Source organism: Mesocricetus auratus, unplaced genomic scaffold (assembly GCF_017639785.1).
Source record: "Mesocricetus auratus isolate SY011 unplaced genomic scaffold, BCM_Maur_2.0 Super-Scaffold_4256, whole genome shotgun sequence".
Taxonomy (NCBI): Eukaryota; Metazoa; Chordata; class Mammalia; order Rodentia; family Cricetidae; genus Mesocricetus; species Mesocricetus auratus.
The window spans coordinates 29,213,989-29,233,592 of NW_024429182.1; the positions used below are offsets into that span (position 1 = coordinate 29,213,989).

Here is a 19,604-nt window from a genome sequence, read left to right on the forward strand (position 1 = left end):
GACAAAATCTGAGCAGTAATTCTCCTAAAAGGTGATTGAATCAAAAGATAAATTATTTATGCCTTTTTTTAGATAGGAACAAATTATTCATGGATAGTCTGAGTTGTTAGGAATAATATGTTTCAGCAAAAATAGTTCCTTAAATTCATTGTTGTTCAAGAAATTCACATCCTTTTGAATATTTTAAACCCCATGGTATTTCATTAAAAAATTATTACCATTTCATTCATTAGTAATTGAATGCAAAAGTTATTCACATAAATGTACAGAAGCCAGTTTTCCCAACACCTAAGCTAAATTTTAATATTTTCATGGTTTTCATTTACATGAAACATCTAGTTTAAGTATTAAAATTTTGCTTGAATTTTTCTTCCTCGCTACACTTCTGATAATGCAACAAAACATTCTCTTATCCCTTTTTGACCACAGAAGTACTCATAATATTTTTTATTATAATGAGGTAAAATCTATGATGTCTAACTCTTATGAATTAATTCAGTCAGCTAGGAAAACTGAAGTTTTTTTAAATCTGCTTTCTCAGAAAAATTCTGGGTCATGAGTTAAATTTGCTAATCCCCTGAAAAGATTGTTCAAGAAGGGGATCAATGAGACTATTTTTCTAAATAAATTTCAGTTAAATAAAAGAACAAAGTCCAATGGAAAGCCTAAACAACATGAACCAATACATAGTTGTGGCTATGCAACTCTTTCAACTCTGTGTAAGAGTTTTGTAGAAAGGGTGGTCCTCTGGGTCTGATTTCACAGTGCCTTTAGGAAGTAGAGTAGCAACAGTGTATAGAAGAAAGGTGGGGCCCTGATGAATGGTAATGGGATACTGTGTCTCTTTTTAAATGATAGTTCTGTATAGAGGCAAACCATGTTAACCAGTGAAAATGCAGTGTAAAATGAACTTTAGAGTTTTCATTAGCTGAGATCCCTTCATCTTCATTGTGCCAAGGATGTCTTTAAAAACCTGATGCCTATGAAGCTAATATTGGAATACTTCCAAATCCTTAAAACAGAGTATTAGAATATATAAAGGAAACCAATTCCTTTGACAATCAGTAGTAAAAAGTATCTTTTAATTGTGATTCATTAATCGAGGCTTATTTTTATCAAATACATTAAGTAATAGGATATAACAATGCACCTAATAATAATCACAGATTTTCAATAGGGAGTGTGAAGATATCTGGAATAATTGTCATATAGTAAGAAAATATTTCTGTTTTGGGCATTGCAATTTCTGTTAAGCTAATGTGATTTGTTACTATGAAATGCTACATTTTGTTTAAAGGTTAGTAAAGCTATCCTGTCCTTTTTCTTATCCATGTTCACAGATCAATGAATTATTTCAAGCTAAGTGCCTCCAAGCTAGACTGTGAAGCCTGAGTGAGAGGATGACAAGGATTCAGATTCAGCCTAATTTAGAAAAGATTCCACTTCATGGGAAGACTAGACAATCTTTGCTAGCAATTAGAATTTGACTCCAGAGAACAGTTTAAGCTTCCCAGCATGGAATTTTATATCAGAATAATAGTCAGTGAGTGGAACCTGTTCTCTTTGAGAAACTGGGGAAGGAGCTGTATCCATTGCTGTTGGCAGAGGCTTAAACTAGAGTTTCAGTCTAGGAGTGCATATTATCACATGGATGGAATCTAGCCACAGGAAGAAGGATTTGTGCCATCAGCTGCATGACTTAGTTAAAGGTGATTTGGGTGGGTTTTATTTTTCACAGAGAGAAGTAGGGTAAGGTTAGAAATTAATGTGCAGGAGATGGAAGAGAGTTGGTGGAAAGTGTTGATTCGGAAGAGATGCTGTTGAGGAAGTGTGAGAAACCAAATCATCTCCGACTCATAAATTCTCATGAGGCAATTTATGAGTTGGGCACTAATCTTATCACTGAGCAATCACTATGTTCCTGTATTCAGTAATCACTGTTAACAACTTCATTGAGATAATTTACCATACCATCTGCCTTTTTAAAATATTCAATTCAATAATTCTTATAATATTTACAAATCTGTTTTCTCATCACCAGATCTTCCCAGATCTTCAGCAACTTAATCTTTGTGTCTCTCTAAAATATAGTTGGATACTCTGACCATTTTGCATAAATGCGGTAACAATGCAATATGTACTTTGTGAGTTTTTCTTTTTTCAATATGCTCCCGGGTTCATACATATTGTAACATGTGTGAGCACATGGTTTTTACCTAACTATGGCTGAATAGCATTTTCCATTTTGGTAAGCCCTTAATCAGTTGATGACACTGCATGGTTTCATTCTCTCTGACTGCCTACTAAATAGGTGTTCGCCGATTGTCTTCCACCTTCAGTTTTTGTTATTATAAACATTATTCTTAAACTACCATCTTAGGGGCAGGAGAGATGGGTCAGCAGTTAGGGACACTTGATACCCTTTCAGATGACCTGGGTTAAATTTTCAGTTCCCAGTGTCCTCTTATAGCCTGTGTCAGCACCAGCAAACATGTGGCATATGCACAGACAAATGTGCATACACGTAAGTAAGAATCAAAATAAACCTTAGAAACCATTTTGATCTTATTCTACCTACAGTGGCACTAAAGATAAAGGTGTATATTTTAATGTGTAGCAGCTTCCCAACCTAGTCCTTTGACTTTCAGTCCAGCTACCTATGAACAGAAGTAGTTCAAAGTCTGTCTTTTTTTTGTGTTTTTATAGATGCTCAGAGCATTTTGAAATGTGTGGTTACTCTTGTTTTTTTATCTGCTCCCTTAAGAAATATGAGTGTGGATATACAATCTGCTGTGTCCTGTTCTCGAGTAGAGGGGGGAAAATATGTATATCACTTCAAATACAGCTATTGTAGGTTGTCAAGCATAAATTCTCATGGTAGGAAACACATTTTAGCACAGTGTACTGTAATGGCGCATGTGTGCTTTCAGTAAGTGGAGAGAGAGATTGACACTGTCAGGTGTTTTTCTTCTTCTGGGCTATGTAAATAATATGAAATTTTAGTCTTTAAGCTCACATATAAGAATGATTGCAGTGGGGAAGGTCACTGAATAATTCTTCAGTGTGAAGCTATACTGTGCATTATAGGGTTCTCAAAAACGTCATTAGTATCTGTGCAGGATATCACCCCAGTTATGACAATTCAAAATGTCCCCAGTCTTGGAAATATATTTCCTGAGAGGTAAAAAAATGTCCCCATTAGGAATATTGCATTGAATCATAAATTCTTGAAAGGTAAATTAAAATGAAAAGCAAATGTATATTATATGTCTGTGTCAAAATCTGAGAGTGGCAGTGTCCTTGTCATTTTTCTGTTTGTAAAGAACTAAAGAAACAGTTGTTTATTGTTTCCCCTTTTCCATGATTGCGTAATATATATGTGTGTGCCGGATCATGTACCTGTGTGGGCATTTGTGGAAGCCAAAGGTCCATGTTGGTTGTCTTCCTTTATCACTTGTCACCTCATTTTTTGAGACAAAGTCCTCAATGAATCTAGAGCTTATCAATGAGACTAGACTGGCTAGCCAATAAGACCCCATGGTCTTCCTGTCTCAGCCTCCCAGTGCTGGGATGACAGGCATGTGCCACCTTGCTTGGCTGTTAGTGCAGGATCTGACTCATGTCTTCATGTTTGTGCAGCAAGCACTTTACTTCCTAATCCATCTCCCCAGGCATCTGTTCACTGTTGACTGATTGAAGGTGACTGTGTATTATAAAAACAATGGGGCAAGACTTTGTCATCCATTGCTGGAATTTGGTTTAATAAACTGAATGAATTGAGAAAAACTACTTGTCCAACCCTCAAGAATGAATACTCTATTCCCCCTTGCTTCCGTTTACATGCACATCTTTCCTCTTGCCTGTCTTTAGCTTCCCATATGACTACAAGTGAAAAAATCACAACCATTTATCTTTAGTTCTCTTTGTACTTTGCTAGGATTTCAAAACATAATGTGTAGAAAAACCATAATGCTGATCCTGGGGAAGAACATTCTAGACTCTGCCTATGACCTGGTACATGATTGACCCATCTGCAATAGGTCCAGAAGTTTTCTTTCCCTTAAACGTCTCTGTGGACAGAAATGCTGCAATACCAGATTGCTCAGATGGAACTCCGTAGCCACCCATCCAAATTGCTCAAATGTCAGTCAGTTTCCTACCTGAGGAGGGATGTTTATGTGCCACGTGATATTGGAATTGGATGCAAAACAAACAGAATAGAAGTGGGGTACAGATACCTTGGAGTGTGTCTTCCCTGTCCACACTTTTAACTACTTAAATTCTGTAGAGTTCATTTATGTTTCTGATTCTGAAACCAAGGAAAGTTGTGATTTTTGTACTTTGTAAGCAATGAATTTGAAATACCTTATAACTTAGTACAATAAAAAGTCAAACATATTTATTGTAGTTGAGACCAGGTAGGAACTCAGATTTACCCAAGTGAATTAGAAGGAGTAAAAGTCTTCCTGCATGGAACCTCAGTCTCTGCAAGCCTCTCGCACGTCAAGTGCTCTTCTGTTACACTGGGTAATGACTGCTGTTTATGCTTCCTTTAAGGAGCATGGCTACAGTTGTGGAGAGATGACCCAGTGATTAAGAGCACATGATACTTCTGAAGAGGACCTCCACTTGGGTCCCAGTACCCACACAGCAGCTCACAACTGTCAATCACTATACTTCCAAGGAATCTCCTGCTGCTTTCAGCTTCTATGGGCAACAAGCACACACATGGTTCTCACTTGTGGGCAAAACACTCATACACATAAAATACAAACAAATCTTAAAAGTATATTGCTGTGATATATTAAGAGGGTCTTTGGATAGGAGACTTTATCATAATAATAATACTATATGAACTCCAATGATTATAGAAACCATGAATGCAAAAATAGCTTAAGAAAACTTTGGTGTGTATGTATGTCTAATGAGACACTGATTAGTGATTTAAAACAAATTTTGAAAGAAAAATATAATACTGAAACAAGGCAGTTTCACACAGATATTTATTCAGTGCCCAAAACAAGTTTTTGTAAATCATCATGTTTAATCTCTTGAAGGGAGAATATGTCATTTAAGGATCAAGAACTGAGATCCAGGGAAACCATTCATTGGGATGGGAAAGCAGTCTTGAACAGGTACCAGATAGGTCCTAATACCCTGCCATTCTTTCCCTCATAACAAACTCACTTATTACTGGAAAAGCTCTCTTTTTTTTTTTTACTTGTCAGGGATTAAGGAAGATGTGAACGCCAAGTACAGAGAGAAGCCAGATCTCTGTGTCTTGTTCTCTCCTTCTATCTAGCCCTAACACTGCCTTGTCACTTTCTGCATCCTTCCCCCAGTGATAGCACCTCTGATCTAAAATGACTCTAAAATGACCCTGTAAGTTAGGGCTAATAAAATTTGTAACTGATTGATCAAGAAGACCCAGACATGAATTCCTCTCCCAGAAGAATGTATATCTGTGCTGATGGCAGCACAGCTCAACTACCAGAATGCTGAAAGGTCTATTGAATCTAGTAACTACAGAAATTCTTATCAGAAAACAAATATCACAAAGCTACAGCCTTTAACTTACAAAATCATAAGCACACACTAAAATGTTTGGGAAGAAAGGAGATGAAAGATGCTGTCTAAATGGGAGCTATGATATAATACCTGTTTTACTTTAATGGCCAAAGAAGCTATCCTCAATGTGCCAACCACGATTGCCGTAACAGAGCACAGTGTTCATAATCAGGTTGTAAACAGCCATTCTTCCTGGCTGCTAGCAATAAATCGCTAAGCTAATTCTACTTATCATGAGAATCCTTATGGCTCAAAACCCTACATTAGGAAAAAACCCAGGATAAACAAAAGCAGAGGATTTGGTGTCTCTGTATAAATTCAGTTTCTATTTATTTATTGACACTTCCAATTCTCATGAAACATAGACAAAAGCATAGATGCTTCCTAATAGCTCTCTTAGTGCTTTGAATCTCTCCAGAGTCATGAACATAGAAAGGTGCCAAAGGCTGAAGGCAAATTTATTTCAGCTACAGTGTCAGGCTTAGGATATATGACTCAGCCCCTTTCAGATCACAAACAGGCATATAGCACCTAAAGTAGAATCAAACATATATCCAACATGCTGTGGTACAGCTGTCAATTATTCATGGTGGTGACAGAAATAAGAAAAAATTAAACCATAAATAATGCTGAACATCTTTTCACCCACCGATTTTGACCTCTTCTTTTGAGCAAACCATATTAGCAATTAAGGAAACTCCAAATGACTGGTATGTTTCTTTTCATATCAGATGATGACCAGAGGACAGTGAAAAACAACACCAAGGGAGTATCATGTTATAAAAATAAAATAAAAGATAAAAAAAAAAAGTAGAGTGCTAAGATTAGCTAGATTTTAGGTCTATTGGTAAATACTGATAGTCTTTAGGAACTCCTGGGATTAGTCAAAGGGAAGGAACACTTAGAATTGTCTAAAACATTACTAAGTAGTCTGAAAAAGTACATTTCTGCTACTCTGCTGAACTCAAGAAAGCCAGTAACAGAGAGGGAGGACTGATGACCAAAGGGATTAAGACTGGGCTGGTTTAAACCCAGAAACAGCTGACCTGACAAGGGTTAACTCTTGAATCCCAGGCTGATGCCTGGGAATCCAGCATGGGACTGATCAAGACCCCCTGAATGGGGGTGTCAGTGAGGAAGCCTAGGTAATCTATTTAGCCTTGGGCAGTAGATCAGTATTCATCCTGAGTATACACATGGACTTTGGACTCCAATCCAACAATGTGAGATGCACTCTCACCCTGAACTCTTGGGGGAGGGTCTAGGCCCTGCCCTGGATGAAATGACAGACTATGGACACCTCCATGGAGGGCCTCAGCCTCCCTGGGGAAATGAGGGGATAATGGGAGTGGGGGGTGGGGGAGGGTACGGGAGGAGGGGAGGGAAAGGGAGAGGGATGTGGAACTGACTTGTGAAGCAACCTTGTTTTTAATCTAAATTTAAACTTAAAAATAAATAATAAAAAACAATTAAAAAGTCTTGTTTGAAATTTAAAATATTTGTGAGTCAAATTGAAGTATTAAGATAGTTATGAATAAATGATTAACTTCATCCTTGTTTTAAAATAAATAGAAGTTATATTCATTATGGTTGACCTGAAGGGAACTCACCAAGATGAATTGCTGAATTTATTTAAAAATTTGTAATAATATGGAACTTACAGACCAGACAATTCTATGTTTAAAATCATAATAATATAGAACTTCAAGGGCAGACCATTCTACATTTGGTATAAGCACCATACTCTTGCCTCCATGCCAGAATCACCACTTCCTTACTGTCAGCTTAGCCTGCTCTCAGAGGTGGCCACTGAGTAGAATAGAAAAGGAAATAATCCATGAATGAGTAGGTCTAGGTCAGCGGTTCTCAACCTGTGGATTGAGATCCCTTTGAAGGTCAAATAACTCTTCCATAGGGGTCACCTAATTCCATCTGTATATCAGATATTTACATTATGATTCAGAAAAGTAGCAAAATTACAGTTATGAAGTAACAACAAAAAATATTTATGTTTGGGAATCACCACAACATGAGGAACTGTATTTTAAAGAGTCACAACATCAAGAAAGTTGAGAAACACACACTGGTTTAGTGAGTGTGAAGATGAAAGTTTCTGTCCCACCTGGTCCCACAGCCTTTTAGTCCAAAATAAGCACACAGAGGCTTATATTAATTATAAACTGTTTGGCCAATGGCTGGGGCTTCTTATTGGATATCTCTCATAATTATTAACCCATTTCTATTAAACTATGTATTACCACGAGGCTGTGGCTTACCCATAATGCTCCCACATATTACTCCTTTGCCAGCTTCATGGCGTCTCTCTGGCAACTCACCCTCCATGTCCTCTCCCTGAATTCTTCTAGTCTGGTTGCCCCACCTATACTTCCTGCCTTGCTACATCCTGCCTGTCCATTGGCCAAAACAGCTTTTTATTCATCAACCAATAAGAGAAACATATATTCACAGCATACAGAAAGACATCCTACATCAGAAGTGGTCTCACAACTTTAGAACAAGAGGATTATATGGGCATAGGAACTTCTAGGCTTATAGACTTAGTTTTATAACAAGTAGTAATTCAGATATGCAAATGAAGTATGTGTTCGGATAGGAAAATATCTCAAGTTGATAACTGGTAGACACTGAAAGACTGTTCACTTAGTGTTCATAAGGGAATATACAGTCCATTCTTATATGCACTTATAAAACCATCTATAAATGCACAGTTGCTTCTAGTTTTACTTAAGGTTGGTATGAAATCTAGTAAGTAAACTTAACCAATTCCTTACCAATAACTCATTTTTCTGAGTTATTAGAAACCAAATACTTCTCCATGCCTTTGAAAGAGCTCTCCTTCATGCCATGCCTGTCTCTGTCATTTGAGTCCCTGGTCTGTCCTTCTCATCCTCACAACAGGTATGAAGGAAAATAAGCAACCGAACTATGATTCGAGGTACTAAGTTATAAGCATTTTCTGTTTCTGATTTAATTATGTTTGTTCATTAAACTATAACACCACCAACAAGAACTTGTACTTTAAGCCAGGTGAGACATGAGGACCTATGTCTCTATTTCCAGCACTCTGAAGGTAGAGGAAGAAAGATCTGGAGTTCAAAACCATCCTCTGCTACATAGAAGTTTGAGGTTATCTAGAGCTATATGAGACCTTGTCAAAAACACAAAGGCAATACTCAAGAAAGTGTCATATATCATATGATGTCAGATACCTTATATTTCTTTGGTAATCATGGTGTTACTGACTGTACAGTATTTAAATTAGCATGGAAAAGATAGATCCAAACTAGTATTTATCAAGTTTAATACCAAATAGTTTATATTAACATTCTAATTAAATAAGGAATACCAATGTCTGCTGACAATGTCAGCTATTAATATATAAATGAATTATTAGCACATGTATAATTTATACCTATTTTTCAACAAAATTTCAGTTACAAGTAAGAGAATTATGCAAATGAGATTAGGGAAATAAGACAGAGTGTGGTGGTACATACTTTTAATCCGAGTATTCAGGAGACAGGGCAGACCTTTGTGAATTCAAAGCCAGTCTGGTCTACACAGTGAGATTCTGTCTAAAAAAGATGAAGAAAATAATTTGGAGCTAAAAGTTGATTGGTACATTCATTTCAAACAGTAGAGTCTCACAGTTCTCAGGAGAGGATCTTTCTGGAGGTCATAAAAGTGGAAGGGATAATCACAAGAGTAGTTGTCCGTACATTTAAATGGATATGTGTTATATGAATATGGTTTGTCTAGAAAGGAAGGATCTCTACAGGACCAGGTGTGATGCTCATAATGGTATTTGGATATTTTCAACTTACTATATGTAGCATCATCTAGATTTTATAAATTAGGTTTTATGGCATAGGTCCAAGGAATTCCTTGAAGAAATCTCCAGTTTAAAACAACAATCCTAATGTTAATTCTTGTCTTTTATTGGCATGGTATTGCTAGAGATCGTGTAATTCTCAGTGGTTAGCTGGATTCTTCTTAGATGTTCCTTTCCATTAAAACTTTTAAATGCCAACCTCAAAACAGAGAGGCAGACTCACAGTCACTCGTTTTTCTTCTAAGAATTACATATTTTGTGTCAGTTATATTTGTGGTTTTAATATAACTAAAACTACAAGCTTTAGATTGACAGTTTTATAATGCATTGGGATGTTATTATTTCTAAACCTTGAGAACCCCAAACTTCTAGTCTGTAGTCTCTGAAGCAATATAACCATAAAATATTGTCTGAACAACGGTGAATGTAGAAAAGTCCAAGGGCTTGGCAGTCTCCCATTCTCCCAGGTGTATCACTGATTTTCTTGGGTTTCTATTTTCTTCGTTGGGTCTGATACTGATTTGAGCTCGAATGTTTTATCTCACCACCATTACACCTCGTTGAAGAAATCTAAAAACAAGTTCTTTGATTAAAACAGAAAACCTGTTCCTGAAGTAGCTGACTACAATATTGGAATATTGTACATAATTCTTACTTCCATTTAAATGATAAACAAATATGATGAAAATTACATCAGCAATACAAGCAGACATGTATTAAACATTTATTGCAGGGTTAAGTATTTTACTTGCCTTACCTCATTTAAATGTAAAAATTATCGAATGAGGTAGATACCCTAGCTTTATTGATTTCACTAATGAAGAAAGTAAACTACTGAAAAGCTAAGTAACTTTACAAATGATACAGGGCTGGTAACTAACAGCTAAGAAATATCAGTTCCTAGCCTGACTTCAGACAGTGTATTAATTTCTTGATTGCCATGCTATAATCTTCTCTGTTTCACCTTTGAGTGTCAAATGAAATTTTTAGGGAAATAAATTTATCTCTAAAAGAAAATGAGGATATATTTATGAGTAGATAAGTTCCCTGGGCTGATTTTAGTATAGTTTGAACGAGGGTGTTCTCTTGCTATGGAATGTTTGATCCAAGTAGTTCCAAACCTTTGGAATCATCAGATTTGCTCGTTCATAGCTTATTTATGCAGAATAATGCAGTTCCAGTATGGTGAGTAGATTCTTATTTTATCCCAATTATCCTCGAATCCCCTGCCCACAGATAATGTTTAGATATGGAGGCTCAGGGGGAATATACTCTACAGGCTAAATGGGACCTCACAGATTCATAGTTAAAACATCTTTAATGTTTAAGACTTATAGCTCAACAAGTATATCAAAGTAAGCCAGACTTTTTAAAATGAGTATTTAGGTTAAAATTGATTGATTTAAAAAACAGGAAGGAATTTATTCTCAACACTTAAAGAAAAAAGCTTTTACAGAAACAGGCTCATAAAGAGGCTGACACTGGTGCACAGGGCCAGAAGTTAAGACAACACTGGGAACGATCAGTCATGGCTTAGTTCTTTTACCAAGCGAGAGGTTTTCTTTTTCTTTTCTACCATAGACAGAGGGTAAGAGATTGGAAAAATAGCAAAAGCAGAGGATTACCTCTAGAATAGAGTGTGTTGCTTTTTATTTCTCCCCTGGTTGTGTTGAATGATGGAAAGTTTAGGCTACACAGCTATGACTTTTTAAAATTAGTATTGCCCCCATGAATAGTGCCTGCCTTCCCTATTTGTGAGCAGCAATCTGTACCCAGTGTATAGTGCTTCCTTAGCTTTTTCCTTCTTTAGCATTTTATTTTCCTAGCCCATTGTGGAGCACAAACAGCTCTCCTGCTTTACAGCTGCTTTTTTTCTGACTGATAGTCAACTTCACTGGCTAGGAATCATAGAAAAGGTTTGCCTTAGTTGATAAGGTGTTTCCAAATAAAAAGATACCCAAAGCTGCAATTAAATAATGCCCAAGGGTCAGAGTAATTTCTCTCTTTATAATAACTGCCTTGCTCAAAATGAGAATTTCCAAGTCTGAAGCATGCTGTGGAAAATGTGCCCACTTACTCTAATTTCCTTTTTGGATATAAAATAATGTTAAAATTGGAATTATCGGGGTTTGCTAAAATTGCATATGGTGTAGTTTCATATGCTCATGTTTTGCTCCCCATCTTTTCCCAGCCTTTTCTTTGAATCACATTCCAAATCTGTCGGTAAAGAATTTAAGAGAAGAGATTCTTAACACACATATTTAATTGCATTTCTTGTGTCATTCTTTGGGGAAAACTTGGTTGGAATTGGTTCACTGGTGCATTTTTTAAGCAACCCCAATGTTTTTCATGTGATAATAAAGATGCAACAAATGAAATAGCATGGGAGAGAATTAAGATAACATGTCTTCCCTTCTTCTTTCAGATGGGAAGGTGGAAGTTACAAAAGAAGGTGTGAAGCTGTGCACCATGGGTCCAGGAAAAGTGTTTGGGGAACTGGCTATTCTTTACAACTGTACCCGGACAGCGACCGTCAAGAGTAAGGCTGATTTCCCTTACTTTTTTTTCACATATCTTCAGAGTCTTCTTTCTCTCTGCCTGTGCAGTATTGGTTTAATGCTGATTGGCTAAATCTGGGTCATTTGTTAGTCTATATTCAAATTTTTGCTCTGTGATAAAGTTGACACATGTTTACTGATGACAAGGTGATTGTTGATAATACATTTTATTTCTGGCATGGGATAATTATTGTTCTCATTGAAATTCTTATGGTAGAACTATTTTAATGGTATAATTTTAAATTAAAATCTACAAGGAGAAAGGACTTTCCTTTCCTCCTACCAGTCGAGCCTGGTCCAAGCCTATTTTAGATTATATGAACCATCTGAAACCCACATGTTGATTCAGAAAAAAAAATGAGGCAAGAAGTGTCCTTTGTCTCATGCAAACATCCCTGAATAAAATACATCCTGGATTCTATGACTGGATCTGAGTATATTTCCGTCTTCAGCTGCTCATCAAGTTGTGCATTGTAGCAGTTGTTCTTTTCTCTGATTGAGCTTATTTTAAAATCCTGCAGTAAAGCAGCTTTTTTCCTGATTTTACATGTATGTGTAGATGTGATTTCTCTGGAAATATTGTGTGTTCAGTGAGAGCAGCTGCAGCAGTTAGAGGGAAATTTGTATTTTTAAGAAGATGTTATCTTGTGTAAATACATAAGGATGGTATGACTAATAGAGCTGAATTCAAAGCCAACAGTGGAAGCCCAGCGTCTCTAGGCAGGTGTGTGTGCCACATTATTCCATAGATACATCAATGGAAATTATGACAAGTAAATTTTGTTTAGAAAAATCTCAGCAAAATGACAGTTTATCCATACCAATGAGTATTATTTGGATGCCACTGAGTGGCTTGTGTATTTTCCCCAAAGTTCAATCTATGGTTGGCAATATGCCACAAAGGCACTGGTTGTATCGTACTCAAGAGTGTATGGCCACCTTAAGTCCCACGTACAACTGGCATGGTTACAGTGAGTGACCTTTCTCCCAAAGTGCCACAGCAACAGCATTTGAATTGGGCTCATTCAGGATGGGACCTTCTTCTCACCGAATTCTTGATCTTAGAGAGGCGATACTTCCTTGATTAAGTACTATCATTCTTTCCTTCCATGCTATCATTTAATTCCAGGACTCAAAAAATAGAGAGCCATGGAAACATAGGATAGTCTGTGCAATGTTAACTTACTAGTAAAGAGCTTACAGTGAGAAAGGAGCAGCTAGAGCTCCATTAAGCAAAACAGATCTCACTATTATGTTTTGCTTTTATAAGAAACATATTTTTAAGGTAAACATAGGGCCAGGAGAGCATGATTCTATTAATATATGTTTTTCTTAAAATTGTAAATAATCCTTGGTGCTTTAAAATTTTTGAACAATCAGCCTTGTATAATACTACTCGTTGAATCTAATTGGGACTACAAATTTCCAAAGGTTAGCATATGGTAATCACACCATACTTCAGCATATGAAATATTGAATTGGAACACTGGAAGAAATGTTTCAAAGGACTGGTTTGTTTAAATGGATTTTAGAGCTAATTATTTTTATAAGATGAGAACTTTGCTTCATAAAGATCAGTGGTCAAATCCAGGCCCTATAAAATGGAGCTCATCTTCACTAACTGTTATATACTCATGTTTGATAAATTTAGATAGGCACTATGCATCTGAATTGGTAAGAACAAGCTGAATGTATGTTGGATACAAAGTACAATCCTAACTGTTTCCCAGTCAAAATACTCCATGCCAAGGGGAATAAGTGATGGCATCATTTTTCTTGAACATAAACAGAATCACACAAGGGTATGCCTATGTGCATGTGTGTATATTTCATGGTACCTACATAAGGCATGGAAGTTGCATGTAGACATGAGTCTTGAGCTTATTGTATGATAAGATATATCTATATTTGCAGTTATAAAGGCTACGGTCATAAGTATGGAATATTGCTTATGAAGAACTATTTCTTTAGATGTTACATAAACGCTATAAGGTACAAATAATGGTTGTTTATTGCTCAGAACTGTTTGTCACATCTCCTTTCTTATCCAAGGAGATTTCACACATGACTTTGGGCCTTAAGTACCACTTTTTCTTGATGATGAAACTAACTGGACAGACTGAACACTTTATAATTCTTGTTAGAATCTACCATAGATATTATTTGTAAACAGCGATGACAGAATATAACACCAAAGACTATTACTCTTTACATGGCAAATTTTAAAATATCTTTAAACATATTTACCTTTGTAGGTCCAATGCTTTCTCAGGATTCAGTATTGTTTGATAGCCTACTTTTTAACCATCATCTTACCAGTGATGACTATTGAGTATACTCATGTTTGAGTTCTAGACTAAAACACCATTCTGCTTATTTGAAAATCAATGCACCCACTTTTGCATAACAATTTACATCTGAGGAGATTGTCCTTCCTATACAATTAGTATACCCATTCATGCCTTTTCCTTTCTTAGTTTTCAGGCCTGGTCTGTCTTTGTCTTCCATAATTAAAAATGTTGATGGCTTCTCTTTCTTCCTCCTCTGGCTGACTGAAAATTTTCTATGCTTTTAAGATATTTATAATCTCAGAATACTGACTCAGTTGTAGGAGGCTTGCAATGAGCATGAGTTAATCTTCCTTCATGATAGCACTTTTAAAAATTTTTTATTGGAACATGAGTAAATTCCATCAGCCTCCCTTGATAGTAAAGGTGATTACAAACCTTTTCATATCAGAAATATTTTTAAACCTCTTAGCAAAGCTCTAGATTGGCCCGAAATGCTACAAAAAATGTTTCTTCATGGTGAACTAACTGAAAGAAGCAATGTGGTAGCTTGGAGCAAGTTCTTGTGTATTTTCCCCTGAAGTTAAAGCTTTTTGTTTTTAACTTTTATTGATTCTCTTTAGATTTCACATCATGCATTCCGATCCCACTTACCTCCCTGGCCCCTTGCATCTGCTCTCTACCCTTACAACCTCCTCCCAAATAAACAGAACCAAATTTAAAAGAAAAAGCAAAAACAAAGCCAAAGAAACAGAGATCCAGAAAGACACAGAGAGAAGAATCTTGTCACCGAAGCTGTAGTGTGGCCTGTTGAGACACACAGTTTAACCTTTAGTACATTCACCTTTGTTTGCAAGTGTTCATTGCCAGAATCATTGGTCTGGCTCAAGGTCTCTGGCTTCTGCTGCACCACTGCCACCTATAATGGGCTCTCACTGGGGCTCCTCTTAGATAATCCTGTTGTTGTCCTGTGCTGTGGAGATCCTGCTGTTTTAGATCTATAGATTCATCCCCTTTACCTACTCCCAACAGTTCACAGATTTGGTGGATGTTGGAGTGAGCCAATTCATAGCCCTAGTTCTGGGCCTGGGTGATAGATAGCAGGGCCAGCCAGCCCACCAGCTTTTGCTCTTAGTCACTACCCAGCGTAGCTCCCCCCAATGCAGCCTGCAAGGAGCAGGGCCCTGTCTCCTGATTGCTGCAGGGGCATACAAGGAGATGGGATCAGCTCTCCTGCTCTCATCCCCTAGGGGATGGCTCAGCTGTGACCAGACAACAGGGACAGCACTAGTGTGCTACCCAGGAGGGGTTCAGGGCCCTGCTTGTGTGCTGCAACTGATAAGGGGCAGGGCTAGTTCCCTCTCACTCTCATGACCCAGGACCCTCCTCTCTCCCGTTTTGTTTGGTTTTATTTTTTCTTTGTTTTCTTTGATTCCTTTTTTAATCATGGAAAAATAATCAACTGGCCTTTTCCTTAAAGTACATAAATGTGTAACACAAGTTGTTATGATGACACTGGGAGGAAGTTCTGATACTATGAGGAAGAAATATTTTTAGTACTCAAAGCCATAGTGATGTAGGAAGAAAAACATCATGGCACGACACAGAAGATCTATATTCACGGTCAACTCCTGTCTTACAAGGTAGCACCATTGATTCACCCTTGAGAAATGAAGATGTAAAAATGCATAAAATTAACATTATATAGGAAATAAAAATCAAACAACTTTGAGTCTCAAGAAATGTTTGTTAGCTGTGATATGAAATTGGCCACTTGGATCGTACCTGTCCAATTATAAGCAGTACAGATGCCCAGGGATAAGAAAAGAGTCAGCTATTACAGTTGGTTTCTGCAACATATTGAGTAATTAGTGTCTCTCATATTGTCTGGGCTTCTCAGATTTGTTTAATTGTTTGGCCATGTCTAAAGAAAAGAATTTTACTGTGCAGTTTTCAAAACCTATCACAGCCAGGGACCTCTCATTGGCTGAATACAACTTGCCTTGTCATTTCCCACAACTGCAGATTATCATATCTCTCTAGTCACTCCTGGTTTCACTTTTACTGCATTCACCCTGGAGTGTTAACAATTTACGCTTACCTGGGCCTCTTTCCTGTTTTTAATGCTCAAGGTTCTTCAAAATACCAAAATAAAAAGTTGCTGGACTTCTAAAACCAGAGAGGAAAATGTGTTTGATTCACATGGAGGACAGAGCCCAGTAATTAGTACCTTATGTGTGTTCTTTTATGACATCTCTGTTGTTCTAGTTTTCTTTCATTTCCAATGACCAGTTCAGTATCAAAAGCTTGGTAATGTGACTTAAGGCATAAGGCTTTTTTGTTCTATCTCTCATTCATGGGAAGAGGTTTTTTTTTTTTGCTTTAAAGTAACAAATTAAAGCAATGTTCCTCTTACACTGAGTTTGAAACACATTATTCAAATAGTCTTGCTCAAATCCTACTCAATAAATATCAAAAACAAAAAGAATTCTTTGTCCAAAAGAGCCTCAATACCAGATTAGGAAGATTCACCAGAGAAAGTTATCTAAGGCATGTGCCTGTGTGGGCTGGGTGGATATATTATGAGGCTATTTGGACAAAATATCTTAGTTATTATTTCTCTCTAGAATATTTATAACAAGTATTTAAAAATTCCTTTGTAGTAAAACAGTTCAATGCTAACACAACACAGTCTAAGCAGGCTTTAAAAAATCAAATTAATGACTTGATAGCATCTGATAAAAATATTTTTCTGCCTTGGTTAGAATGCTTTCAAGTTTTATCCTAGGCTTTTCTAATATATCAGTAAAAGAGCAATTGACTAATTATGGTATTTTAGTGTCGTGGACATTTTATAAATAAACTTAATAGGTTTGGACTTTTTTGTTCTTTTATTTTTAACTTTTAAAGTAAATTTGAGTCTTTGTAGGGAAATGACTTGTGCATTCCCTTACATCTCTATTTCAAACATTACATTATTCAGCTTAAGCAAGAAAAGTCTGCCAACTGTCAAAAAACAAACAAACAAAAGAAGATGAATAGAAAGGAAAAAAAAGAACAGACTGCGTTTTTTCTCTGATAACTCTGTATGCTGTGCATAACATGCCTATGCCTAATAGGTATGCCATGCACCATACATACTTTAAATGCTCTTTATTAACAGCTTTTTTTCCCCATTGCTACTGAGAAGGAATCATAGATGAGGTTCTTTAGTAGCTTCAGACCTTGAAAATGTCTTAATATTGCTGAAACAAGAAGTAAGCCATCAGGTTCTTTAAAGAATATCAATAGAGAACTTTGTAAAACATCCTATTTATGAAAGGGATACATAGGTAAAGATGAAGAAGCATTGTCAGCAGCAGCAATGGCTGTATACACTTATTACCTGGGATTTGAATGAGTGCTTCCATGGTCCCCATCCACAACAGGAGTAGGAGAGGTGACTGTGTTAATGAGCCTCTGGCCTCTGAGAGCAAATCTTTTATAATGCATATTTTACTTTCTCTCAGTCTAATGAATGCTTTCTGCCAAGAATCCTGAAAAGCTGGGGAGAACACACAAAATAGGCTGATGGGGACTAAAAAGCTGACTCTAGTAGAAAGAAATTATCCTGTGTGTTCCCAGAAATTTTGTCAACCAGGATAATGAAGCAGACAGTGCATCCTGATGTAGATAAACTGACCTAGTGAGTGATCTCAGAGACAATGTTCTTACTAAATTACCATTATCTTATGAATTAAACAATGATATAATATTTTAACATTCGGTGCCATAATTCATGAGAAATAAGTTTCTTTGATGAAGCAGAAATTCGCTAGGTACCAATGATGCCATGTAAAAGAATAACTGGTCAACCAGATAGCCAAAAGCTAGCCTTTGCTCTCATTCTGTGATCTTTATAGAGTCCAGGTGAATTTTAAGGGTAGTGACTTTTCTCCTTAATTTTTAAATAACTGTTACAATCAGAATCTATTTATCATTTATATTTAACTACTTCCAATAAAATTATCATCTAATTTCTATGCTGATGAGGTATGGCTGACAATCATATTTAACAGCGCTTCTAGAGAAAAAGTACCTAATTCCCTCTTACAGTTAGATAAATTGCTGCCCCTCCTTCCTTTAATTGCTCTGTCTCTAGCATGTTGAATGTTCCTTCTCTTTAGAAACAAGTCAGGCTTTGCTTGACCAGATATTTCTTTTGAAGGATCGCGGATAATTTAATAGTAAGACTGAACAATAGGCAAGGAAGGCTGCATTTTTACTTTTTTCCCACCAGAAATTTCTTTAATCCTAAAAGGTAATAACTTTTCTGTGTAGACCGTGACATAAGAAGCCCTACAAAATGTGAAGCTTGGCTCAGCTTTTGGTACTTATTTACTAGGAGACTATTTCTATACTCACTCAGCGGATTGGGAACTGGAAAAATAAACAAACAAAGAATAAACAATAACAAAATCAGGAGTATCATAGGCCAGGGATGTATTATCTGTAATTGTTTTTAATTAACTCCATCTGTAGGTTGTGCTTACCTAATAAATGCTTAGGTAGTAGTGATAAATGATGAACAGATAACATTTGAGGGCTCAGTTGCAGGAGGCTCAGAGTTTTAGAATTGGTGGCATTGCTACCCTGCTGGAATGGGGAAGCTACTGATACATCCCCCAGTTTAACAGTTGTCCCAGGCCTCATAGCTAGAGTGTGGTTATGATACAAGGACTAGTTTCCTGTGCTGCTGCTGGCGGTGCTTGCATTTTGTCCACTCATTTGGTTTCTTGTTTGGTTGGTTGGTTGGTTTTCAGAATGGAGTTTCTCTGTGTAGCTTTGGAACCTGTCCTGGAACTGGTTCTGCAGACCAGGCAGGTCTTGCACTCAAAGAGATCCATCTGCCTCTGCCTTCTGAGTGCTGAGATTAAAGGCATGCAACACCAATGACGCTACTCGTTTGGGTTTTGAGCACAAGTTAGTCTGTTTGATTAGGACTCTACTTTCACACACACATGCACAAATTACACAAAATACAATTTTTAAATTTTTAAACATTTTGTCACATGACCCTTGTAGAAAGCATTAGTTACTAGAGGATAAGTGAAGTCCCTCACAGAAAGGGTCAAAGCTGAAAGCTTCAGAGTTATGTAATAAGCCCCCAGAACCAATTTCATAACTGACTTTGAAATGCACTGAATCGTTCTGAATGTTTAATGAGATAAACCTTCGTGGCTCATTGTTGGAGACACTGCTAAGTGGCTACATGTTTCATTTATGAAATCTATTAATTGGATTTCTTTAAAGTTGGAATTTTGAAAATCTTAAGAGCACTTCAAAAACAAGAATAGC

General features: G+C 36.7%; 1 protein-coding gene across 4 annotated transcripts in view; it reads left to right on the forward strand.

The window, feature by feature from the left end:
* Prkg1 (protein kinase cGMP-dependent 1) overlaps window positions 1-19,604 on the forward strand; it is a 1,145,204-nt gene that overhangs the window by 421,825 nt on the left and 703,775 nt on the right. For all 4 annotated transcript variants that reach the window (XM_040745627.1, XM_040745622.1, XM_040745633.1 and 1 more), the window contains exon 3: window positions 11,847-11,960. In XM_040745627.1, coding sequence (XP_040601561.1) covers window positions 11,847-11,960 — 114 coding nt within the window. The remainder of the gene's footprint in view (window positions 1-11,846; window positions 11,961-19,604) is intronic.